Genomic DNA, 26,514 nt, shown 5'->3' on the forward strand with positions numbered 1-26,514 from the left:
TTAGACAACCTAATTAGCGCTTTCCAATTTCCATGCCACAAGTTTTCTTCTTTTTCTTTCTTTTTCTTTTTGTGTAAGACTCCGTTTGTTCTTACCGTTCACCGGTCAAAAGTGTGTTTTTAAACAAAATTTTGAAAAACGTTTTGTTTTTTAAAAGAAAAAAAATGACGATTTGATGGAAAACCGTAATTTTAAAAGCTTGACATAAGGTTTTGAGATTAAGTACACCACGAGAGGAACTGGTTAGAGCATTTCCAACGGATTGAGTAGGCAAATGGCTTATAATGAGTCATTATTACCGGAAATGCTCTTAGAGAAGTTAGGTTGAACTTTTAATACGTGCTTGGGAACAGTCCCACATGTTGGAGGCAACATGTTTGAGCTCCATGGGTCTTTGATGGGGACTTTTGCTTTAATGGATTAAAGCCACTGACGGATCCTCTGTCACATGGAGGGCACATGGTCACCTATCAAGCCCTAAAATTTACCAATTAATTTCTTTAGGGCATATGGAATGTAAGGAAAATCCAATCCAGGGAAAAAGCATTGAGAGGAGGAAGCTCTGACCTTTTGCATCAAGCTAAGTAAATTGGTCCAATTTAGACATCCTTTTTACAAATTGTCGGTTGCCTCACGATTAAGGTTGTAGATAATGGTAGATGTTATCATGTTAATGTGATGCTGCCACAATCTTAAAGGTTGAAAAACCACGCAGATGGAAGCTCGATCTCCCTCTCAATCCCTTGATATTTGGATATTTGGGTTTGGACTTTTTCTTTTAAAAAGAAGAAGAAAAAAAAAAAGTGGGAAAAGGAAAAAAAATCAAACCCTGGTGATTGCACTTTAACGAAGAGTCTTTTTCAGAATTTATCATGGAGGATTAGGGTATGAGGTGATAGTGGCAAATTGATGGAAAATGACGAGGGCTAGAACATGGGGTAGTGGGTTGTCATGATCCAAGAGGGCCCAATTGTGGAGGCAAATCCAGGGTCCAAACGAATATGCAAACATCGTGCAATATTCAAACTATGTCGTCTAGGACGTACAATGTGCGATTGTCCGGGCCGAGGAGGACACAGCACATGAGTGTGGGGAAGGGAGGGCTGGTCCCCGTCCCCCCTACCCTATCTATAGCTGTAGAGGCGGCCTAGCAAATATTCCCATTACTTATTAAATTTTGAATGGCCAGGGAAATTGGCCCAACAAAGAGGCTTTTCTCATTTAAAAGGTTGGAGGTGTTGGTCCCCAAGTTGGTTAACTGCCACTCTGAAAGCTGAAAGCTGAAAGCTAAAAGCTGAAACCTCCTTCTACAATGATGTTAACCCTTCATTTTATTTGTGGAGTGATAATAGGTGCTGGATTGCCAACTACTTTCAATTTCTCTCAGCAAGGTAAGGACGATAGCCGTGACGAAGATGTTTCTTCTTTCTAGTGACAGTCTATTGAAACGATCTAGATGTTACTCGATAAGACTCCTCGAGTGAAAATAAGGAAATGATTCAAATCCAATCAAGCATTTGACACGTCCAAACCCAAAAAAACACATTGACATTTCATCGTTTCGAACCAATCTCCAATAAATAAATATTCCTCGAGATTCAAGCATCAGGATTCCAGAACCAAAAATATGAAATTTTTTACCCTTTCATTTAACAACAGAAGAAAAAAGTGCATCAATTAAAGCATGAACACACAATTGTCTACTTCCAACAACCCGCTGTTTGCACAAAATCAAATCTATACACCTAACCGGGTCATCCAATCTCATTAATGAAGTATCTATTAGTCTAAAAAGTGCACTGCCAATTGCAAATATCAAGAAAAAGAAGAGCCCTTATACAGATAAATTACATGTTACCATTTATCTACAAATCTTTCAATTCATCATCTCTTCGTACTTGGTCCTGCTGTTGTCCTTGAGCAGCCATCGGCCCCCTGATCAACTGACTTTCCACTCAACTGCTGTGAAGAATACGGGCCACTTTTTCGCAACTTCCCTGGAAATTCCTTGCTTGGGTTACTCTTCAAAGACAGGTTCTTTTTAATGCGATTTCGGTTAAGCAAGAGCATAGTATTGCGTGGCGGTGCATGCAAAGCTCCTTCAACACAGTCTCCTACCTGCGCGCAGCCCCAAGGCCTGGACGGACCATCCTCACAAAATGGTCTGAGCCTTGGGAAACCACTCCTCACTCTTGAATGACTCCGTTGCTCGAGGCAGTTCTCCTCCTCCAATCTAAGACAGAGAGGGCAAGGAGGATCGTGCTTACGTGCCTTTGGTGTTGTCTGCTCCAAACATTCTGCATGAAAAACATGACGACATGAAAGAACCCCAGCCACTGGCATATCTCCACTTTTGACAATCCTACGAGAACTCCAAGGTGATCTTTGTGAAAGAAATTTCTCACATAAGCCACACCTAAAACCATCAGAAGAGTTGCACGACCAACTGAAAATTTCAGACTCAAACGACTCAGAAACATCAGCAAAATCAGTGTTGCTGCTAGCACTGCTCCATCGGTGTGCATCTCTTTGTGGAGTGGCAGTTTCAAACTCTGAAAACGCAGCAACTACTGGATCAGGAGCTTCTCTAGAATATGTTTGAGCAGAAAAGGACAATGGATGTATAGGCTTGGACATGAAAGAACGGCGACTTGAGAAGTTGCGGTGAGAGGATATGCGTGACTTGACTGTCGGCTCAGATTCGCTACTGTCCGAGTGGGATGAAGTCGAGCCACCACCACTATCAGGATTTTCTGAGGATCCCTGCAAATATTTCATTCCATTAATACTACTAGATTATAGGGAGATATCAAATAATTGCCAAATATTCCTTTCTATTTTTTTATTTTTATAATCTCAGAGAGAGTCATTTTAATACTATACCTCCATGGTAGGTCTAAAGGATAATGGTGCCATAGCTGGATCTAGCAAGAAAAGAAGGCCAAAGAAAAAAAAAAATGTCAATATCAATATTAGCAAAGCAAGAGGGACGACCGAGAGATTTTGTTTTGCTAACACATAACAGCAACTGAAGAGTGAAGATTGAACCATAATGGTGAATCTTGAAGAGAAATGGTGATGTTTTGATTCTAATTAACATATGGGCATATAAAATACAAAAATGGAATGAAACAACTTATGTCTGCTCTTGTCCAAAAGCAAAGTCAGTCTACACAATAATTCTAAGCTAGATGAAGTATTAATAACATAACACCTTAACTAATGTGATGGCATTTAGAGTAGAATTGCAGGTAAGGGGAGAGGGGGGGGGGGGGGGGGGGGGGGGGGGGGGGTGGGGGTTAAGAGAAATCAGTAACCAATATCCACTACACAAGCTTGTACTATGATACAACAAAAAATAAATTTTGGGCTCTGACAGTTCGGCATTCTACATTAAAACAGCAGGAGCTACAGAGCTGCAAGGTTCGTACTCCACTTTCCACTTAGCATGATTACTATTTGCCGTATTGCACTAACTGTCAATTTTGGAGGGAAAGGTTCTAATTTAAAAGGCTACTACTCTAGTTCAGAAATGATATAATTTCTAGGCTAACCAAAATTTAAAGGTAACCATCGAAGGAAAATGAATACAAGCTTCCCTTGTGTGCATAAAAGCATTCAGACTTGATCAATGGTCGATTCTGGCCACCTTGATTTGTAGAGGAATATGCAAGTACTGAAAGGAGGATGAGAAGAAAATAAAAATTTCGCATATGCCAACCACATTAGAAGAGAGTGAGAGAGAAGAGAATAATGCAGGTATCACGCAGAGATTTGCTTGATTCAAGGACTCCAAAGAGCGGATTTGCATTTAAGACCCAAACCTAAACTTTTAGCATGGATGGGGGTTATCAAACCCATAGATTAAAACTTTGCAAATTTAGCAAGTCAGCCGCCTAATAGGTTTTGGACCCATGACCTCACCCTCCATCCCATTCTTATAGGAAGAAGAAGAGCCATTTGAGCCAAAGGTCATTGGCATAATTCTATAAGTAGGTACTCTGCAACCTCACTCTCTCTACCTTCACCCTCACCCTCACCCCCACCCTCTGGGGGACAGTTTTCCAAGTTCAAAAAGTTGATGTCAACATGATCTAGATTCTTATTCTTTGTTTATATAAACTAATTTACTGATTGTTTGGGACCTTTTGGTTGCTCAGCATCTGGACTCGATCTAACAAAGAGCAATATCCCTGGATTTATCTCTTTCCTTCACTCTATCAAAATGACTAACTTTAAATACATGCATTCCATGATAAGTTTGTTTCCGTACCATGAAATACAAATCTTACATCAAAAGATGTTGTAATAAGGGCAATAATCCAAGATAAGAGATTCTAATAAGTACAGCTGATATAAAACAGACGGGATGAAGGAAGAGAGAACTCTTATAAATGTAACACTTCAGCACGAATACTGCCTATCTTGACGAGTACATTGCAAAAATGGAAATCAGAGGTGAGAGACATAAACTCATTGTTTCTAAATATCTGAAGCAATTTTCTAGATTTCTAATAAATCGGAAAAAGCGAAATGATATGAGATTTACACTCACATAACACCTAGAAATACGTAATAGGAAAGGAAGAAGGCAACTGTCTAGAAATTCTAGCAGTGAATTGCATCTCGTTTATCACACAAGAAACTTGGGCATCAAATCCAGACTTTGGTCGAGGTGGAGGTTGTAAGGAATGATGGTGGGCTATCCCCATTGCCCATGTGCCCAAGATGGCATTTTCAGTGGACCAGAAAAGTAGAAAAGGAACATTGCATAGTCCAAGATAAGAACATCTTTTGTAAATAGTTCCAATTTTTTCCATCTTCAAATGGAAAATGAATGGTTTTCTCAGTTGCTGGAAACTGAGGAAGGAGCTTCTGTAAAGACAATTTTAGTTTCGAATGTACAACTAGAGAAGTTCATCACATCACTTCAAGTACATCACTTTGAAGATGTTGCTATCATCCCCTTTATGGTAAGGAGGTTACTGTCCTGCATAATCATACAAAAGCATGAATATGCATGCGCATACTTCATATATGTATATGACTTCATGTCTATATGTGTCCTGATACATATATTATATCAGCCAGACAAAAGTAAACTCCTCCAAATTTAACACTAAATACTAATTGTGAGCAAACATAAAAATGAATAAAAAATAGAAATGTCTATCCAACAAATCCCTTTAGCAGTAAATGCAAACAACAGCGGTAAGCCAATTCTTTCTTTTAATCTATTCACCTGAGTGTCGAATCAGTAACAGAAAACGAACCTTACAGCAATATAATTTTGAGACATTATTACCACCCTTCTCAAATACAAAACATAAGCAAATCATTATAAGTAAACATTAAATGAGTTCATTGACGATTGTATTACCTCTTCTTGTTACAGTTTCGTAATCATCAACACTGATTTCCTGTACTGCTGGAGGTGTCCACTGAGGACCCTGAGAAAGGTCAGATGGACTACTTAAAAACAACCCAGTACCATCAGATGCAGAGTGTTGATGGTTATAGAGACAGTTGCCTCTCACCCAGCTCCGACTTTCTTTACTGTTTGTTGATGTTGAGGACCCATACAGTTGACTACCTTCTTGCGAACCATATGGTAACCCTTCAGATTGAAATCGAAAATCCCATCTTGACGGGGGTGGCGAAAAGCTTGTATTAGTTCGCCAGTAAGGTTCGTGGGGACCCATTGACCAGTCCCTACTGGCCGCATTTGATCCATGTGGCCTTGCAGCCACACAACAAAGCGACCCCGTTTTAGCTATTTTCTATAAAACTCACCAAAACCAGTTCTGTTTGCTTTCAAACTTTAAAAATTCAGCAACCAACAGCTAAATATTTACATTACTTACTGAAAATAGACATTTCTAACTTATGGATGTTAGCTTATGCCCCATCTCACTCATCAAAACCACATGATACAATAAATAAGAGTATTCATGGTCACTTTCCTTTATCCAAGTTTGATTAACATTTGCTCGTGAATATTACCAACACATGCTACATAATCCACCAAAACACTGAACATGTTCCAGAAATCAGATTCCCTTCAAAGTCGCATTAGCGCCATAGCACAAACCCTATCATGAAAAGATGATAAATCAATCAGACATTATATTCTACACAATTAACCAAATACCAACAACCACCAACAATAGTCAAAGAATATGTTTCTTCACTGAAATCACCCAAATTTTAAGTTCATAGTTGAAAATTCCACATGTTTGTGGCTCAGGGAAGGTGATAGGTGCACGGAGTTTTTTCACATGATGGCCAACTCCAACAGAAGGAACTCCTTTGACTCTTTGTTGATTGATGGCACGATTTCTAATAACAACTCGGAGATCAACGACCACTTTGTTCAGCTTTATAAGTTGTTTACCGAGCAATGCAGTTGGAGGCCAGTGGTAGACGGTCTTTCCTTTGATTCTATTGATGAGGTTGAAGCTAGTTGGTTGGAGAGAGAGTTTGACGAAAGGGAGGTGTGGAAGGTTGTGAAAGCAGTGAATAGTGACAAGGCATCGGGCCTTGTTAGTTACTCTATGGCATTCTTCCAAGCTTGCTGGGTTGTTTTGAAAGAGGACGTCATGAAGGTCTTTCATGAGTTCCATGCTAGTCTTAAGTTTGAGAGAAGCCTTAATGCTATGTTTCTCACACTCATTCCGAAGATTCCAAGGGCTGTCGACCCAAAGGATTTTCGCCTAATCAGTCTGGAGGGTAGCATTTATAAGATTATTGCTAAGATTCTAGAAAATAGGTTTAAGGCGGTATTGGAGAAGATCTTCTATAAGTCACAAAATGCATTAATCCATGCAAGGTAGGCAGATTCTTGATCCTATTCTTGTTGCCAAGAAATGCCTTGATAGCAGGTTGAGATTTGGAGATCCAGGGGTTATCTATAAAATGGACTTAGAAAAAGCTTATGACCATGTTAATTGGGATTTTCTATTGTACATGCTGAGAAGATGCGGATTTGAGAAACCGGTGCTCATGCATGGCTTATTGTATCACATTAGTGCATATTTCGGTTTTGGTTAACAGCTCTCCCACAGGCTTCTTCAACAGCTCTCGTGGCTTGAGACAACGAGACAATTTGTCTCCTTCGTTGTTTGTCATAGTGATGGAGGCGTGGATAAGGCGTTGGATAAGTTCATTTTAGCTGTTGTGAGTGGAGGATTGTTGTATGGCTTCTCTATGGAGATGGGTTGATATCTCTCATTTTTTGTTTGCTAATGATACCTTGCTTTTTGTGGAGCCTACCCAAATCATCTTCACAACTTACAAAGCTTAGTCTTACATTTTGAAGCTGTGTTAGGTTTGAAGATGAACTTAGCCAAGTCAGAATTGTTGATAATGTAGCTAAGCTGGTTGGGATTCTGGGTTGGGGAGTGGCATCCTTGTCCTTGAAGCATCTTGGTCTCCTGTTGGGGGCATCCTATAAGGACAAGCATATATGTAACGGTGTTATTGAGAATATAGAACGTCAGTTGGCTAGTTGAAAAATGTTGTATTTGTCTAAGGGTGGTAGGATTACCCTTATCAAGAGCACCCTCTCCAACATACCAACGTATTTCATGTCCCTCTTTCATTTCCCTAAGAGTGGTGCAAACTGTATTGAGAAGCTCCAACGGGATTTCTTCTGGGGTGGGCTACGTGAAGAGTTCAAGTATCACCTAGTGAGTTGGCCCAAAGTGTGCTCGCTGATCTCTAAGGGAGGCTTGAGGATTAGGAACTTGATAATGTTAAATCCTGCTCTCTTAGGTAAATGTCTTTAGCGCTATGGGCTTCAGAGAGAGGTTTGGTGGAGAATGGTTGACTCCAAATATAGAAGTTCATGGGGAGTGTGTTCTAGTGAGCTTGTTGGGACATATGGGGTGGGTTTATGGAAGAATATTAAGAGGGGTTGAGAGAAGTTTTGTAGTCGCACCAGATTTGAGGTGGAAAACGGCTCCAAGGTAAGATTCTGGCATGATCTTTGGTGTGGGGATATAGCCCTTAAGAATGTCTTTCCAGATTTATTTAATATTGCTTGCGCTAAGGATGCTTCTGTTGAGGCTCTCGTGTAATTTTCTGGAGGTGCCATTCAGTGGAACGTGATCTTTCTTAGAGCAGCTCAGGATTGGGAGGTGGATGTCTTTGCCTCGTTCTTCAGGATGTTGTATTTAATCAGAATGAGATGGGAAGGGGAACACGTGTTGTGGTTGATCCCTTCCAAAAGGGGGTTGTTTGGTGTTAAATCTTTCTACAAGGTCATGGGTTCTCATGATGGTTGACGTTTCCCTTGGAAGAATATTTGGAGGACTATGGTTCCACCGAGAGTGGCCTTTTTTATGTGGTCGGCAGCCTTAGGAAATATCCTTACCATGGACAATCTTCGAAAGTGGCATATCATTGTGGTTAATAGGTGTTGTGTGTGCAAAAAGAATAGGGAGTATGTGGACCATCTTCTCTTTCATCATTTGGAATGTTTTCTTCAATCGATTTGGGTTGTTTTGGGTTATGCCTAGACGCATAGTCGATTTGTATGCTTGTTGATGGACTACCGTCAACACAGAGTGCTGCTGTGTGAAAGATGGTGCCTTCATGCCTTTTGTGGAGTCTATGGAGGGAAAGGAACAATAGGTGTTTTGAGGATCGCGAGAGGACTTTGGAGGACATTAAGTATATTTTTCAACACTTTGTATCTTTGGACAGCTACTTACGTTTCTCTTTTGGTGATAAGTTATCATGATCTTCTTGTTCTTTTTACTCCTACTAGCTAAGTGGCTTCTCTTGTATACATCTTGTGTACATGAGGCGCCCTATGCTTTTAATGATATCACGATTACTTATAAAAAGTATATATATATATATATATATATATATATATATATATATATATATATATATATATATATATATATATATATATATATATATATATATATATATATATATATATATATATATATATATATATATTCCGCACGTTAATCGATTGTTCTGTTTTCCAAAGAGTTCTATTTTGGTATTTTTCCCTTGCACTATCTACTAGATTGACATAATTTCTTGATGTGGCGCTTTCTACTTTTGAAATTAGACCACATCATAAAAACAAATAAATAAATAAATAAAAATACGTCAGCGAATTTCATCATTCCATTAGGTGTATAGAGATAGACCGAAATGAAACCCTTTTGTAGAACATGGGACCATGTGAAATTTTCAAGGGATGAACTTGAAATTGTTATGTTTTAGGGATGAAACACTTACTTTAACGCACCAACAAAATAAAATGGCTTAGAAGAAATAAAAACTCAATAAATTTTATCCTATTCTCATTATGATTGAACTCATGCAATAAGTGCACTTAATCCGAGTCAAATTGCTTAACGCCCACAGGTACAGAAACCATGAATTTATATGATAATTTCAGTATGCAAAACCATGTTAAAATCATAACATGTCAAATAAAATTGTTTAAAATGTCTGAGAACAAGTAAATTTCGTGACTAGAATCAAAAGCTTTTTTTTTTTTTTTTTCCTCTCCAAGATGGAGGAACTCCAATAACCTTTGCTACTCTAGGCTTCCATCACCAACAACCTCATAACACCGCATTTGTCATATTCCCGACCAAGAAGATAGAAAGAGTAATTGAATTGAAAATTAGACACGAAAATGCACGAGTCACACCAAATAATCCACTGGCTAAGCTCTTCAACAACACATTTTTCAGAGTAAAAGAAGAAAAGGGAAACAAAGTCGAACAAACAAACAAACAAAAAAATAGAAAGAAAAACCACGACATAGGGTGCACATAATTGGAACTCATAAGGGTTAAGAGTTTAACTAAGAACCATTGCGGAGCAACACCAAAACCAGTAGATTACTGAAAATTAAGCGCAGTGAAAACTCTCTGATATGCATGAACATGAGAGAGAGAACTTACGAGTAAAGAGACAAGGAGGAAGAACACCACTGGGGGAAGCTCGGTGTGGCGACTGGTTTTCGTCGGAGCGTGAAATGAAAAGTGAAAACCCAAAGCCCTAATTTAACGGAGAGAGGGAGACTACTTTACCTGGATTACTTCACGCCCTTTTTGCACTCAGGTCCTCCATTTTCTTCTGTATTTCCCTTTAACCCCTTCAACTGTATATTACCTTTTAGTTTGAACAAAAATTTCTCAAAATTGAATTTTTTTTTTCAACCAATTTATTAAATTGATAAAAGTTTTTCAATTTTCACATATATTTAAAAAATATATGAAAATGCATACGAGAATCACATCTATTTTTTTTTTATAGATGTCAATTAGTAAGCTGAAGGATTTTCTTTAAATCAATTTTAAAATAAACTTTATCTAATTAATATTTAAATTACACTTACGTTTAGAAGTTAGTTATCCATGCGCTTTGATCCAGGAATTTTAATAAAAAATAATTCTTAAAAATGTGATTAAAGAACGTAAGAAATTTATTATATTTTTCTGCATGTCCCCATTCATGCCCCCAAGGAATGCTTTATGGTTCACAAATAAGAAAATAGCAATCATTTGTTAGTATGTTAAATCTATACTAGCAAACAAATAATACTATTCCTTTGTGCTAGGATTAATCATTATAAAATAAAATACCAGATTGAAATTGAATATAATAAGATCCAATCAATCAGAGGATTGATTGTTATTATAGACCTAACGACTACTCATATTATAGTGTATGATTATCATGAAAATCCACCACTTTATGATACCTTCATTTTAATAATTGTCTCATTTATAATAGTTAGATGATAATGGGCATTCCCTATGAACTTGACCACTAGAAGTCTAGAATGTGGACCTCCCAACTTCAATAATCATTAGATAATTATTGCTAGTTCCAAGCAAAAGCTATTCTGCATTTGTCTTTTTTTGGCAACAAGGCCGAAGGCTAATCCTCATCCCTGCCCCAAACAGCGGTGCAGGACACAGTATGCCTAAAAAACTGAAGTTTCCACTATAATTTTTAATCAATATTTTAGTGACTAGCATTATAAGTGCGACGACGTGGGCTGGCACATCAATTTGTAAATGTAATAGTATCCACATTTTATTGGTAGCGTTATAAGTTTTACGCGTACTATCACGTCAATTTGTAAACAGAGTAAGTGTCATATAGATTGCTTCGTAGTAGTTTATATTTTAGTGGCCGACATGATAAATATCATGTAGACGGTCATAATACTTCGTAAGAAATTTGTAATATCTTTAACCACACTTTTCAAAGTAACTTCCCAAAACATTGTATCACGAGCCTACAGCAAGAAATATTTACTTTTAAAGGTAGATTGTGGGCTTGTCTCTCAACATGTTTACACACGAAGGATGGAAGAAAAGAACAAACCATTTCAAGCCTATAATGGCTGTATCTAAACCATAAGACATGCCTTCTATATTCCTCACAAAAGCTGCCTCTAATGATTTTAGTCATGCTCTTAGTACTCTAGCTAATCTAGAGCTACAATCCATATCAGAAGTAGCTGAACAGCAGGGCTCACTGCAATTGAGAACATCGATGCCTTACTCTTGGTGTTACTTACAAGCAATCCCATATACGTGGGGGTTTATAAGGAAGGCATCAGACAAGAAAGCCATGCTAAGCTCAACACCTGAAAACCCAGCTTCAGATATCCGCATTCCTGTTTCCCTGGTAAGGTGACACCCATCAGAGACTGTCTGTTGCAGAGGATCAAGAACTCTTTGTATTAATCTAAGAATTGTTCCATCTGCACCACAACAACAACAATAAAAGAAAGGACTAAAAAATTCCCATTCAAGTAATCACAACTACTTTCTTTCTTGCCTGTGAATCAAGAAGTTCAGCTCAATACCTTTTGCAGCCACGTGTTCCACAAAAAGGTAAAACCCACCGGGTTTCAGCACCCTCTTCACCTCTGAGTACAACAATAAAAATGAAAATTTTCAATTATTTAGACATTAGAATCATAAAATCTATCAAAGTTTGAACACAACCACCTCCCAGGTGTGCATTTAGAAAGTAAATCATTCAATCAGTTTTCATGTAGCATTTAATGTAAACCTGAATGTTACATTTAGATCCATATTTGCTACTTAATAAATGATATTAGTTCAGATATTCAAGCATCATCTCTGGCAATTCTCCATTTTAGAGTGGACGAATTTATAACTTCAAATGTCAGGACAATTGCATTGTTCACCCAAATATTCCACATTATTTCCACTCATATTAAATTTGACTCTCATGAATTAAACGTGATAGGTTTTAAAGTTGGCAAATTCAGTGTCAAAACAAGTTGAGATGTAAGTTTGAGTAAAAAGTTAAGTCGGTATAAAAGTTGATCAAAGACATTAGAATTCAAGTTTGTGTGTGTTGTCCAACATAGACCTAGTCGGAGTAAAACAACCATATCTTTTGATTCTGGACATCAGATGGAAGCAAGTTTGGTGGCATTAGAAAGCTGATTCAAAGGGATAGAACTTTGTATTTCATGAAGCTTTTCCAAATCAAGCGTTTACCATATCAAAATGGACTGCCAATAAAAGTCTGAAAATCTGGACAGAACAGCTCAATTAGAGTCTTGGTTGGAAGGCGTTCAAACGAGGATTCAATGCATGTCAAGAATTGAGCCACATAATGTACCAGTCGCAGTGATGGTTGAAAGCCGTTCGAATAGAGTACTTCAAGGTTTCAAAATTTCAACTTCTGGGAGGCTCGATTGCAACCCGTTCGAACAGAAGTCTACACAATATATAAAATTAAGAGTTTCAGAACCGTCCGGTTCAAGATCGGTTGATGGTCGTTCGAATGGCATTGGTTCACAAGTCTTATAGAACAACCTGTTTGGTGGCGGTCGAACACTGTCAGAACGGGAGAAAGACCGCAGCTAGGCAGAATCATCCTGTTGGACCTGCAATCGGACCGCGTTATAACTCCACCAGCAAGAAAACTGTGAAACCCTAGCCGACTTAGCTTAAAAATCCTGTTTTCTCTCATTCTATCTAAGACTCACAACCCACGACTTCTACACACTTATAGAGGCAGTATATCAGTTGTTCTGGAGATGTTTACTCTTGTTCTTGAGCCTAAACAGATAATAACTTTCTCATGTTTTCTTCTTAATCATTCAAACACAAAATAGCCTATGGCCACTAAAGTTCCAGTTTGAAGCCGATGAGGTTTGTTCGTGAAGGTGATCCGTATAGAAAAAAGGCCAGAGGCTCTGGAGCCATTGCGGTGGGAGGTGAACGTGTCATTCGTCAGAGTTACAAGATTGAGTCTTCGGTGTTACAAAGGTTTTGTAAGTAGAATAATGTACAACGTAAGTCTTCTATAATAGATGCCTTTTGGGGTTGGCTAGCCCTCGGATTAGTATTTTGAAAAGTTCTTCAAAAAGTTTTCACTTCATTAACAAATCTATATGTTTATTTAATTTTCTGCTTTGTTAGATTTTAGTATTGATAATTGTGGTAACTGGATTCATAATTGGCTTGGTAATCTTGTGTTTAACAACACGGGGTCTGAATCTGGAATTTCAAAACGTAATAGGTTTTGGGCATGAGTTAACACTTATATTCATGTCTAAGCTATTAAATCAAACTCCTAAACAATCAACTTATAGTTAGAAGGATAATACAGTCAAGCAAGCATTCATAGATAAAAGTTCAATTACTTCAAAAAAAGAGTGTTCTATTATTGAAGAAGTGCTTCATGGTTCCAAAATGAACTAAACTCCTTAAATCTGTAAAACTAAAATAAAGTTTTTATCTTCTAGATGGTTAAATACCTTTCAGTGTCAAATCAACATCTTTAACAGAACACAAGACAAGTGTTCCAACAACTGCATCAACAGAAGCATCACTTAATGGTATACCCTCCCCAACCTGGATAATATAAGCATCTTCAAAATCTAAAGAACAACTTTGTAGTTCATAACCAAATATAACTAAGAGGGAAAAATAATAAAAGCAACATCTAAATCCAGTAGAAACATATGATTTGCTAAAATCCACCTTCCAAAATAGTAATGATCTAATGCATTCATCAAAGTTGCAGCTTTAACTAGATATGCATATTTGACTGATAAAGTGCACATCACTACAAGATGTTTCAATTGCTTAAGATACAAATCACATGCCATCAATCCAATTGTTGAAATTGGAAACAATTGCCATTGGATCTTCCCCATCGATCCATCCACTTAAAGGTCTAAGAAACATCAAAATGTTTACCAATCATTTGGGTGTTTTTCTCACATTGATAGTTTCAAGGCAAAACACGACCATTGTAATGGCATGGCATGCTAATTCCTAAAGACCATTTGCGCCCCTTTTAAAAGAACCATCTAGTAATGACACTGTGCGGGTTGTGAACCCTAGCATCGTTAAGCCTGTGGTCAATTCGTCCAGATATTATATTATGGACAATACAATTTCCAAGCAGAGAATACCGCCATCATAAAAAGCTTGGGAATAAGTAGTGCCATAAGGGAAGCATTCTTACTGCTTGTATAAATTCAAAATTTGCAAGTGGGAGGCCAGCAGCCACTGCTGCTGCCCGTGCATACTTTTCCATCTTTCCGTTGGGATCCACACCAAAAACCTGGACATCAGCATCGCCGGCATAATACTTGAGATTAGGGCCTGTGCCGATGCCAATCTCCAACACCTTCTGAGCCTTCCCCTTCAAATTACTAAACAACTGTGACTTGTAACCTGCAATCTTACCAAACCACAGAAGATTTCACAAAATTGCAGCCAAGGATGTGTACACTTGAAACGAGAAGAACTGGTTAATAACAAACACCAAACCAATTGATACTAAGTGGGAACTAACCTCGGCTTCATAAGACTTCATGCTTGTATCCATAACCGATGCATAGAACTCCTCGTACCAATCTGGTCTCGGAGGGTGAACCTTTTTCAGCACAGCCTACGCATACAAATTGTCACCTTTAAATCCCAAGTGACACATAATAATTTTCAACTCAGACCAGCAAGTCTGAAGTTGGGTATGACAGACATTGCCTTTTACTCGTATTGGAAGCATAACATTTTGGAAACAAATCACAAGGTTGTGTTGAGAGAGAGAGTTGTACCGTGTAATCGGAATGTAAATTGGAGGCGTTGGAGGGGCATATTGGGAACAAAGCCGTTGCTGCCGCAGCTTCAGCGAAACGCCTTCTTGTACAGGAGCATGATAAGCTGAAGCAAGAGGAGTCCGGTGCAAGTTGCTCACCATTGCTTCTCTTTGGTGATTCTGGGTTGACCCGTGCCGGAGACGAATTATCGTACCGCAAGTCGGCGCAACAAAAGGGTGTGATTTTGGCACGTGGAAGTTTAATGCTAGAAGAGGAAGAGCAGCTGGGAGTACTGCTGGGGAGGTAGAAGAAAACGAACGAGGCTACAGGCGACGAGTAAACGACCATTTTTTTTCTTCTTCTTTTTAAGGTTTCAGGGGTTCGTAACGTTCGTTCTTCGTTAATCACTCAACGGGGATAGCAGACCGTTGCGTCATCGAGGTGAGACTGATCTGATGTGTTGACCGTTGCTTTTACTATTGACTGTCTATAATTGGTAAAATAGGAAAAATGATAAAACTACAACCCCATCACAACTCTCTCACAACCCCCACTCACAATGGTGTGGAGCCCATGTGTGTGGCCCTACACCATTGTGAGTAGGGTTGTGAGGGAGTTGTACAAAAGAGTTGTGAGCCAATCATGTCCCGGTAAAATAATTAGTTGAAAAATTTGACTTCCTAAAAATTTAATTAGTTAATAACTAAAAGCCTCTTGAATAATGCTATATCTTCAATTTTGGGCCATTTTTACTCCCAAGTCCATAGTTCGAAAGAAATATTTGGCCATCTCCTCGCTTTGGAACTCGGCTCATTGGGCACTTTCTTGTCAATTTGGTATGCTGAGTCCGATCTCCTCGCTTCCTGGACAAAGATCTTCTCCGATTCATATGGAATAGATAATATTAATTTTATAATCTAACAGTGTATATGAAGTTCATGTTAGCAAATCTTTTAAAAATTTAAATAACATAATATCATATACACTGTTAGATGCACCAACTAATCATATTTCAGCTTCCTAAATTCTGCAAGTAGATGAAAATGGTCTTGCCCTTTGGCTTGTGTAATGTGTTATCTATGAAATTGACTTGGGGAAAAAAGATAAAAAGGAATTGTTACTGGAGTATGTCTTCCACGCACTCCAATATGACATTGGCTCATTACAACTGATGCAAAATTTGCAAAGTTTTGCTTATTGGCTTGAGCATCTTAAAAGGGCTGATCATCAGCTTCTAACTTTACATAAACATGTTCTGTTTGAGTCTAGCACATAGACATCTACTCACGGCAGCTCTGATGCTCTGAAGCAGTACTTTTATTGTTCCCACCATCAGAAGCGGTATCGCTATTGTCGCCACCATCTAACGTGCAGTTATGGTCCTCTGAAGAAATTATGTTGTCGTTCCCGCCGTCAACTGTTTCAAAAAAAAAAGAATAAGAATAAGACTAAACAAAATGGGAGCTCAAACATGGTTCTCGCAAATACTAGGTGGATTTCAGTGGTTGTGCTCTAGGACATAGATCATCTATTGCACATACCTTCTTCACCGCCATCATCTGCAGGAGCATAAGCTGAGCGCCTTGAACGAACTTGCTGGTGTGGCGTGGGCTGATGACCATAATAAAGACAAGACAAATAAAAAAAGGTACGAAAAAGAAAGAGCATAGTTAGAACTACCGCAAATGGAAGAGTGAAATACACGCGCACACACGAGGAAAAAAAAAAAAAAGAAAGAAAGAAAGAAAGAAAAGAAAAGAAAAGAAAAAGCATCCTTAGATGTAGGCTTTGACATTAACTTTGTGTTGCTGTGAATTAACTGGCAGGTTTCAACTTTATGCCCCATGAATTAACTGGTTACTTTTTATTTGTTTATTTTCTTCTTTTTTTCCCTTTTTGAGGGAGTTGCCACAAATTATCGCAGGAGCAGAAGGTTGGTCACTATGAGGACAACATTGCTTGCCCTAGCCTTTATCAAAGTGAAATGCTTAGTGATATATTCGGGTAGGCACCAACACAAGCACACCGACTGGTAGTTTAATACATAAAAACTAGCAATAACAAAGATATAATGATAGAGCTTTAACTTCCAATGTGAGCACATGGAGATAAATCATCCTTTTAGTATACACCAAGTTGTCTGGAACCAGAGGTGGCAATTTCTTTGTCCAACCCATATGAATGACCCGTGTAGAGACGGTCTTTTTTTTCTTTCCAATTTTAGATATGAGTTGGTTTATAGGTAAGATTATCATGACATTAATCCCAAGCAGCTCCATATATACAATTTAAAACTGTAATAAACAAGACCATGCATTGCTTTTTTTCTTTTTCTTTTTCTTTTTCTTTTTTTCTTTTTTTTTCTGCATAGCATGTAATGAATAATCTATAAAATTAATGTCTTGATAGGTTGTGTCTAAACATGAAGTAAAAAAACCAGACAGCCTTAACAACAAATACCTGCAACTTTGGGCGGAGTGCTTCAAGGGGTCCTTTGGGCTTTTGTGCTCCTTGCTGTTCAACATGTCAAAGAGGTGGGACAAGACATTAGGCATTTAAACTAGAAATCACGCAGTCACTATCAAAATTCAGAGTTATAGTTACAGTTACTTGAGATTTCTAAAGCAGTCAAAATGAGTACCTTTCCCAATGCCCAATCAGCAGAATCAAAATAAGCACGTTCATGATCCTGGCATAAAATGACATTTATTTGTGGTGATTTTCACTTGGTAAACTAGGACTGCATAAATATCCTCACAGAGAGAGAGAGAGAGAGAGAGAGAGGATCAAAAAGAAAAAACATTCACCTTTGATATCAGTGGAGGCTTCCTAGGTAATAGCCCCCCATACTTCTTCTTGATAATTTCCTCCTGCAGAAGGCAGAATAGTAGAGACAATGATTCTAGTGAATAAGTCCATATGAGACACATGATGACCATGGACGATAACAGGAAATTCTACAAAAAACTTATTCTATCGATTAAACAGATTTTATGCACACCACCTTTCAATTCTGGGGAAGTAAACAGCTTTGCCTCTAATAATTTTATATTATTTTATGGGTCCGTGGCTTGCAGGGAAACCAAGAACTGTTTCAAAATTTTGGCCAAAGAAATTTTTTCTTCAGGATTTCATGAGATACTTCAGTATAAATGACAGAGCAGGAGACAAGAGTTTTTAAAGGTCTAAGTCTTTATTGTCCACTATCCTTACTATTTAAAAAGCCCCTATACTTACATAAACTAACCAAACTGTGAAACGAAGATGCAGCACTATACCTCCTGCTGGGGTGAAGGCATGGGATTCTCATCATTTTGATCCAAAGCTTTAAGGTCTTTCATAGAACTGTCGCCATCCACTTGATTGTTAAGAGTATTATCAGTAGGCTCCTGCTCCTTTAGGTCCTCAATATTTGTGCCTGACATTTTTTGTTTTCTGCATGGTTGACAACAATGCCGGTGAACAAATGATTTTACATCTTTCACAAATGTGAGACCAGATTTTAAAATTGTCAAGTGCAGGCTTTCAGTGCACTGTCCAAATAGAATAGAGAGATTGCACAGCAATTACACTGCAGATGAAATGAGTCCATTCATGTTGCCGGTAAAAATAATGAAGTCACAAACATATGTGATATGCCAGCAAAATGACACAGAGAAGGCCCTGTAATGCGCTATAAACATGAATTAGTTCATTAGTGTCTGACATCACAAAAATTACGGTAGTAACAACACCTTATACAACTGTTCTTATAACACACTTCCATTCTTGCCATTTTTGCTTGCCCACTTTCATCTCAGCATCCTCCAAACAGACCCATTTTTCTTGGCACAACTTTTTATGTACTAAAAACACTTTTTAAGCTCCTTAACGCAATCTTAAACATGCTCTAACTCTAAGATCTCAATCTCTTCTATATTTTCTCCTTTCCAGTTGAATGTCAATACATGACACATATGATTGCTTGCAAGTTCCAAATATTGTTACGTGTGTAGTTATTGTTAGGTAGTAGGTCTATTAGGAAGTATTGTCTATTAGGTTATTCAGTTCAATAGTAGTGTTTTATTGCTTTATTAGTTGTTCAGTTTATTAGTTGTTTTATCAATTTACTATTGTTATGTGGGTAGATGTCTCATGTCTATCTTTTTATGTTGTTATTTGAGTAAGTTTATGTTTATCTCTTTTATCTTTATTTTTTAGGAGTCTTGTTGATAACAGATTAGGTTGTTGAGTTAGGAGTCAAATAGAAGTTCTATTTCATGTGGAACTCTATTTTCCATTGTATTTTGCTCTTTTAAATACTGCTTTGTTATTGAATAAAATGAATGAATCAAGTAAATTATCAAACTTTGTATTTGTGAGTTCCGAGCACCTCTAATTGCTCAATCAAGGAGGTCTAGGATTCCTTGAAAATCCTACAATAGGAGGTCTAGAATTCCTCAAAAATTCTAACATATCTTTCCTTTTTTGTTGATTCGCATCCTACGTTATGTAAGCACGTAACAAATATGTTCTAACTACCAATTGCAATTGTTCCCTATCGCCGCCTGAAAATGTAAAATGTCATATTTACGCACTTTTTTCTTTAAGTTGGTTTATCCTTTTTTTTTATCATTTTTTTTTAATTGTTTTGAGAGAAGTTGGTCTATCCTAATCATCTTGCAATTAATTTATTACGACGGTTATTTATCATGTACACCATGACCCTAACGAAACTTCAATAAATGCCATAACCAATTCATGCGCAAGTCATTTCAGTTGCCAAATTATGTATGAGAGCATAACGATTCTTAATTGATCTGACTGTGGAACTGGTCAGAGCTACCGTTAATGGTCCTTAATTAAGAAAGGGACTTGGGCAGTAAACAAAAGATTAATCATAAGAAACTACCAAGGTAGTTTTCAAGCATTCAAATCATTGACCATTTCACGCAGAATCACAAATAAAAACCCGAAAGAAAAAAGACCCAGATGCGCAAAGCTGACAATCTATAATGGGCTGCAAACTTCTTTGGACAACAATGAATTTCGATATTGATATTGATGAACACGAAGCTCGTTATATAGCATGGCAATAAGAGAATAAAGAAAGGGGGCAGACGTGAAGGTGGGTTCAAACCTGATCGGATCCGACTGAGAAGCTGATGGAGAAATGGGGGCTCCTACCCGAATTCACTTTCCGATCAGAGCGAATCAGATTGGAGACTACGCAGCACGCACTACGCAGAAAATCTTTGAGCGTGAGTTCGGGCTGGTCATGGACTCACGGGCTTGGAGATTAAGTGGGTTTTGTAATGGAAAATCGGCTTGAAGAGCTGGACTGGGCCTGAATTTTAAGCTTTAGTCCAAAAATTCAGATTTAAAAATAATAATTTTTAAATGTACGATTTAAAAATATGATTTTTAAAAACGTAGTTAAGCATTTAAAAAAGTCTTAATTTAATTTTTAAAATTGTGTGTTTCAAAATAGCATTCCTTATAACTTGAAAAAACATATTTTTTTTATTTTTCTGTTTTCAAATCATAATTTTTTAAAAACGCAATTTCAAACGATTCATTATTTACAATTCATACTTTTTATTTATAAAATCGCAATATCAAACACGAGAAAATGCATAACCATTTTTGGAGTAGTGTTGAGTCAAAGTCTCTACGGTTCGTATTTGCTCCTTATCATAATAGACACATCACACGCACCACGCATCCCTTGGTTGACAAATGATCAATAGAAATCTCACCGCTCATCTTCACTTTCATGCTCATCTAGTCATTTTTGTATTTTCTAAGGAATTCAATTTCGAATTTTGTAGTATTTTCTTGTCTTGTGTGAGTCAATTTATCGTAATTTTTTACGGTTACAGGGGATTTGCCAAAAGAAAACAGCTATGTTGTCTTATCAAAATTTTCTTTTTTGTGCTTGTTTGCCAGCAAAATGAAAGAGAAATAAAATATTTGTTGTGACAGACTAAAATTTCAAGATCACCAAGAAAGTAGAAAAATATAGAATAGAAAATAATACAATCACATGAGAAACTACGATTTAAGTAGTTCAGCTTAAGAAGCTTACATCTTCTGGCGGAAACGATCCTAGAAAAATTCACTATCAAAATGATAGAGTACAAAAAGTAGTACAAAGAAAATCACTTAAACCTAGAAGCCCTAATACACCCTTCTCTCACTCTCACACAAAAAAGAGAAGTAAATACAAAAGAAAAAACATTTCTTAGTTCTCTTCCCTTTCGACACACCAAAGAAAAATAGTGAGAATATATACATGTGAGACAAATTGGTGTAACTTATCTCTCTCCCAAAGGCGCTAGTGTTCTCAATGTGTGCATGCAGCTCTAATCTCTCTTCTTCTTGTATGTGTATATGTTTTTCGCACACCACCACAGGAGGTGGTGAAATTTGCACACAAATTGTATACACAACATGGCATATACTCTTTAGTTAATTCATGCCGTTTTACTTTACCTACTTTTTTTTTTCCCCCCCTTGTTCTATACTCAATTCATCTTTATGCGAGAAGATATATATATATATATATATACACTTCTTCTTCTTTAACTTTTCCATGGCAACTTGTGGAGTTTGTGTAATTAGTTTTGAACTTAAATAGTAATTGAATTAAGGGCATTGAACAGTAGCAAATATGTAAAGAGCACTTGTTAATTAATTAATATTCATGGCATGCTTCATCGGAGTAGGAAGAAGGCCCATATTAGTTTAATTAAAATATATCCACAACGATGAGCAGGTATATAGGATTATTGGATTTACTGATATAATACAAAAGCTCCAGCCATCCTAAGTTTACGTGTGTATATATATATATATATATATATATATATATATATATATATATATATATATATATATGTACTATATATGATCATGAACCCCATCACAGAATGACACTTGGCCTGCTTATAGAAGCAAGCTAGACAACTTGCCTAAGCCTAACCTATCCCACTTTGATTGTTTCCAAGTGGTGGGTTCTTTTAGAAACTCCAAATCTGCTTTCGTGTGATGATTGGTATAAAGGCATGCATGCCTTAATTGTCAAACAGTCTGAGCTGATGATCATAGCTAGCATCATCAATCAATCCCAAAGAAAATGAAAGCGGCTGCAGGACCAGTACCTGAGGCTGGGGGTGAAGCTTCTTCAACGCCACAAAGGGTGATCAATAGAGGGCTTTCTATAATGGACTTGGTTCTTCGAATTATTGCAGCTGTCGGAACGCTAGCAAGTGCGGTGGCAGTGGGAACAACGGACCAAACACTTCCATTTTTCACACAGTTTTTCCAATTTACGGCCCAATATAATGATATTCCCACGTTCACGTAAGTAATATATTGTCACCTGTTAATTATATATATATTGAGATCGATCAATTACTTAAAGTTAACGTTAGTTAAGTGATCTATAATATTAAACTACAGGTTCTTTATGATCGCGAATTCGATTGTATGCGCCTACCTTGTTCTTTCTCTTCCCCTATCTGTCTTCCATATCATCAGGTCGCGGAGTGGTGCAGCAAAAAAGAGTAGGATCATCTTGCTCATCTTTGACACGGTAATGATACTCGTCTAAGCAAGTTAATTAAGAACTATATATATAGTTGCTTAGAATTAAGATCAAGTAGTACGTGTTGTGAGAAGACATTACAACTAATTAATCATTGTTAGATGTATATTTTATATTAAGTACTTGGTTATGTTACATATTACCTTGGTTTGTTTTCTTATATGAATATTTCTCATTTAGGTCATTAGAAATTTGATTGCCACTTTATATATATATATTCTATTTCTTCATTGGGTTTATTCAATTTCTTAATTAGTTTAGGTCTACTTTAGGTTTACTTGTTCATCACTCCTAGTCTCTCTATAAATTGGGAGCATTGTAATATAGTTTAATATAGTGAATACACAAAATGTTACACATACGTTTCTTTTCGCTTCCGTTCTCTTTTCTTTCTCTTTCATATTAATATTTTTATTTTATATTTTTAATATATTTCTACAGGTATCATAGCTTTCCTACATAATTAATCATATTGTTTAGAAAATTTTGCCCCCAAGAGCACCCAAAGCTAATTCCTTTTTTTAATCTTTCTTTCTTTTCTCTCCATTGATCATATGATTTCAAAGCTTCTTTATATGTTAGAATATAAATTAAATGTGTAAATTCACCCATGCTTTTAAGTAGTGATTTAACATACATGTATATATATAAGATCAGATGTCATGAATTTGAATCATGTCTTCATAATTTACTTTTCATTTCAATTAAATATTATACGTCTTAGACCTCATTCATTTAAATAGAAAAAATTTGAAGGCGCACGTGAATCACTCATAGTGTTATAATTAATATATAAATTAAATGTTCAAATTCAACCATTCTCAATTATCAACTGATCATTTCAAGTAAAACCATTCTTATCTACTTATCCCAAGCGGTGATTTAACAATATATAGGCACCATAATCGAAGAAATCTTAATTAAACTTTGTATTTAAAGAATATATCAAATTTTGTTAAGGTAATGCTGGCTCTTCTCACTGCTGGAGCTTCTGCAGCGGCAGCTATAGTATACTTGGCATACAACGGCAACGCAAGTGCCAACTGGTCTGCATTTTGCCAACAATTCGATTCCTTCTGTGAGCGCATCTCTGGGTCCTTAATCGGCTCTTTTGGAGGAATACTCCTACTTCTACTGCTAATTTTTACCTTAGCCGTGGCAATATCTCGACACTGAATGATCGATGATCTATATATATATATATATATGATCATCTAAGTATATATATATATATGCACAAGTTACATCTTATATATGTATTATAATGTGCGTGCTTGTTTAATTACTCTCGATCTTATATCTTGGAGTTTGTTTCAGGCTTTGATGTTTATACAAGTACTTCTTTTCCAAATCTTTCAACATTTCTCTTCACATTACATCATTTAAGCTGCATTTTACATGAAAAAAAAAAACAACAAAGACTGCCAATTAAGAGTTTAGCAGAAGTCTCCTAAAATTCAACATCTTTTCTTTTCATCACCTTAATTGTATCTGCAACTCCTTGCAGTACTATATATATATATATATAGGCTAAACAAATAGTGCCACAAGATCATCTATTGATTTCAATGTCTTCTCGTAGTATAGGTACGATTCATATACTTTTGGCGTCCGAACATAATAGTCAAGCTGAAACATAAATCATTATCATTACTCAGAATATATATGAACATTAATTTCTCCACCTTTCAAAGATGGAAGGTTTATTGTATAAGAAAAATGTTCAATCTGCTACAACTTTTACTATAATTTTTTTACAAAGACAATTCATAATTGATAAAATTAAATTGACAGTAAAAATAGATCACTTTTGTAAATAAAATCTCAAAAGAAAACTAATATGTCCACTTGTACGGATATTTCTTACCAAAAAAGCTTCTCATTTTTTTAGAGTGAGTTTGAAATTGAAGATTTCCCATAATTAATTTATTTAAGCTCTTAAATGGTAGAGAAATTACCTCAAGCATGTTATCTACCAACTCGTTAGCAGTTTTAACATAATCGTCCCGGCGGCCGTCGGGCAACGTAGTGATGGCATTTTTAAGATCCTGAGAAAGATAAGCCTGCTTGAGGCGAATGTAAAAGATGACATATCTCCAAGACATGGTCTCCAACATGTCCCTAATGCTGTGCAGCCCCTCAGCAGTTTGCCTAATCCTCGCCACCGCGTCTTCCGGTGACAAGCCCGGCTCAAAAAAATGTTCCCTTATGAATGAACGCGTGCCCCAATTCTGGGCTAGTGCTTGCGGGGTTCCGAGCAGACCAAGCGCCGCCATTGAAGTAGTGGCAAACAAAGTCGTCACAAATTGTCGTCGGTGGGTCGACACATTTTCTTCACCCGGAAATGAGGCTTCAACTTTTGGGAATGAGCTTCTTTTCGGGCTGCGGCTGCGGGGTTTGGCGAGTTGGGCGTGGAGGGGAGTGGTCGTGTGAGTGAAGGTGGACATGATTGATGGCTCAAGGAGGAACTCAGCTCATAAGAAATTGTGGTGGTACCGTAATTAAGGGGGATTTCTGATTGAAAATCCAACATGGACCTTAGCTTCACGCCACGTGGTAGTTATCTTATTTTAGAACAGACGAACCAGCAGCAACAGTTTGAGGTCCTTGTGAATGAAAGACTTTAAACCGAGACATGCCAACCAGGCCCAGTGGGTGAGCATGGTCCAGAGCCCAATGATACACCTAATTATGATTATGATAAATTCATCAAATCTTTTTCGATTTTTTTTTTTTTTTTTTTTAGATGCGTGAAAAAGAAATTACATTAATTAGGACTGGGCAACCCAAAACATAATGAATGAAAGTACGCGGAGGCAATGCTTCCGAAGATGCGGGCCTATTGAGCCTTGACACACATGCTAAAAACCTGGGCCACCAGTGAAGGTGGCAAAGGGTGGATGCAGAATCCATAGGATCCAAACACCACGTGGTAACTATTACAGAGATCACAACAGAATATATAACAAAAAATTCTACATAACATAAAAATACAACAGAAACACACAAATCTAAATGCCCAGAAATACAAAAGATGGAAAAAAATCACAACAACAATACAACAGCAGCATCTAAACGGCGGTAAGGCAGGGACTCGGAGTCCCCGAAGATGGCGCATGTAGACCACGCACCTACTCCGGAGGACCTCTCTCTAGGACTGAGCAGATCCCCGCAAAACCCGCCCCGCCCCGCAAAAACCGCCCCAACCCTCCTCGCAGAGCCCAAAACCTGCACCCATGGGGCGGGTTTTGGGGCTGTTTTTGGCCCCCCCGCGCGGTGCGGGGCAGGTTGCAGGGGGGACCCTTGAATTTTCTCGGGTCCCCGCCCCGCATATTTTTTTAAAAAAAAAAAAAAAAAAAAAAAAAAAAAGAAAAAAAAGAAAAGAGGAAGAAAGCGGCACTCGACAGAAACAAAAAGTCAAAAACAAACCCTAAGTCCCTAACTTCTAACCTCTCTTCTCTAACTCCCTGACCTTCCTTGCGCCGCAGCCCCCTACTGCCCCCTTGCACACGGACTCGATCAGCTTGGACAAGAGCTTGGCCTCGTCGCCGCCGGAGGGGTCGGCCTCGCCGCGAAGGTATCCGTAGGCAATCAGCTTCTGGATGCAATCGACGGCGGGATCGACGATCTTTAGAACGCCGGAGTTGGCGGCGTTGATGAGCGGGCTGATTATGGACTCGGAATCGGCGAGGGAGTACTCGGTGGTGCCGCCATCGTGGAGTGGACCTGGGCCTGAGGAATTGGGCTCGGCCTCGGCCTCAGGCTTGGAAGGGGAAGCGAGCTTCTCGACTCGAGGACGGACTTGCAGTCGTGGGCGAGCCTGGATTGCTTGCGC

The 26,514-nt window shown here is 37.7% G+C and overlaps 5 protein-coding genes across 6 annotated transcripts; 1 reads left to right on the top strand and 4 right to left on the bottom strand.

Annotated features, from left to right (window-relative positions):
- Positions 1-1,626: 1,626 nt before the first annotated feature.
- LOC133868699 (uncharacterized) lies at positions 1,627-10,100 on the bottom strand. 2 transcript variants are annotated; one of them, XM_062305686.1, is made up of 4 exons: positions 9,942-10,100; positions 5,381-6,092; positions 2,884-2,918; positions 1,627-2,763 (listed from the first exon to the last, which is right to left on the bottom strand). In XM_062305686.1, exons 2-4 carry the CDS (start codon positions 5,700-5,702, stop codon positions 1,885-1,887), a joined length of 1,236 nt encoding a protein of 411 aa, XP_062161670.1. In that variant the 5' UTR covers positions 5,703-6,092; positions 9,942-10,100; the 3' UTR covers positions 1,627-1,884. The 2 variants fall into 2 exon arrangements, with proteins under 2 accessions (XP_062161670.1, XP_062161665.1); XM_062305681.1 differs by having other exon boundaries at positions 2,884-2,924.
- A 1,174-nt stretch (positions 10,101-11,274) lies between these two features.
- LOC133868713 (uncharacterized) lies at positions 11,275-15,533 on the bottom strand. The gene is made up of 6 exons (XM_062305696.1): positions 15,110-15,533; positions 14,848-14,943; positions 14,515-14,733; positions 13,799-13,895; positions 11,864-11,926; positions 11,275-11,758 (listed from the first exon to the last, which is right to left on the bottom strand). Exons 1-6 carry the CDS (start codon positions 15,437-15,439, stop codon positions 11,565-11,567), a joined length of 999 nt encoding a protein of 332 aa, XP_062161680.1. The 5' UTR covers positions 15,440-15,533; the 3' UTR covers positions 11,275-11,564.
- A 619-nt stretch (positions 15,534-16,152) lies between these two features.
- LOC133868722 (uncharacterized) lies at positions 16,153-20,366 on the bottom strand. The gene is made up of 7 exons (XM_062305706.1): positions 20,211-20,366; positions 18,370-18,526; positions 17,899-17,961; positions 17,733-17,780; positions 17,552-17,605; positions 16,633-16,702; positions 16,153-16,508 (listed from the first exon to the last, which is right to left on the bottom strand). Exons 2-7 carry the CDS (start codon positions 18,514-18,516, stop codon positions 16,372-16,374), a joined length of 519 nt encoding a protein of 172 aa, XP_062161690.1. The 5' UTR covers positions 18,517-18,526; positions 20,211-20,366; the 3' UTR covers positions 16,153-16,371.
- Positions 20,367-22,134: 1,768 nt separating this feature from the next.
- On the top strand, positions 22,135-24,032 carry LOC133868737 (casparian strip membrane protein 1-like). Its single transcript, XM_062305726.1, has 3 exons — positions 22,135-22,435; positions 22,535-22,667; positions 23,640-24,032. Exons 1-3 carry the CDS (start codon positions 22,209-22,211, stop codon positions 23,853-23,855), a joined length of 576 nt encoding a protein of 191 aa, XP_062161710.1. The 5' UTR covers positions 22,135-22,208; the 3' UTR covers positions 23,856-24,032.
- Positions 24,019-25,208, bottom strand: LOC133868730 (photosynthetic NDH subunit of lumenal location 2, chloroplastic). Its single transcript, XM_062305717.1, has 2 exons — positions 24,638-25,208; positions 24,019-24,308 (listed from the first exon to the last, which is right to left on the bottom strand). The coding sequence occupies exons 1-2, from the start codon at positions 25,124-25,126 to the stop codon at positions 24,210-24,212; spliced, it is 588 nt and encodes a 195-aa protein (XP_062161701.1). The 5' UTR covers positions 25,127-25,208; the 3' UTR covers positions 24,019-24,209.
- Positions 25,209-26,514: the final 1,306 nt, after the last annotated feature.

Source organism: Alnus glutinosa, chromosome 1 (assembly GCF_958979055.1).
Source record: "Alnus glutinosa chromosome 1, dhAlnGlut1.1, whole genome shotgun sequence".
NCBI classification, from domain to species: domain Eukaryota; kingdom Viridiplantae; phylum Streptophyta; class Magnoliopsida; order Fagales; family Betulaceae; genus Alnus; species Alnus glutinosa.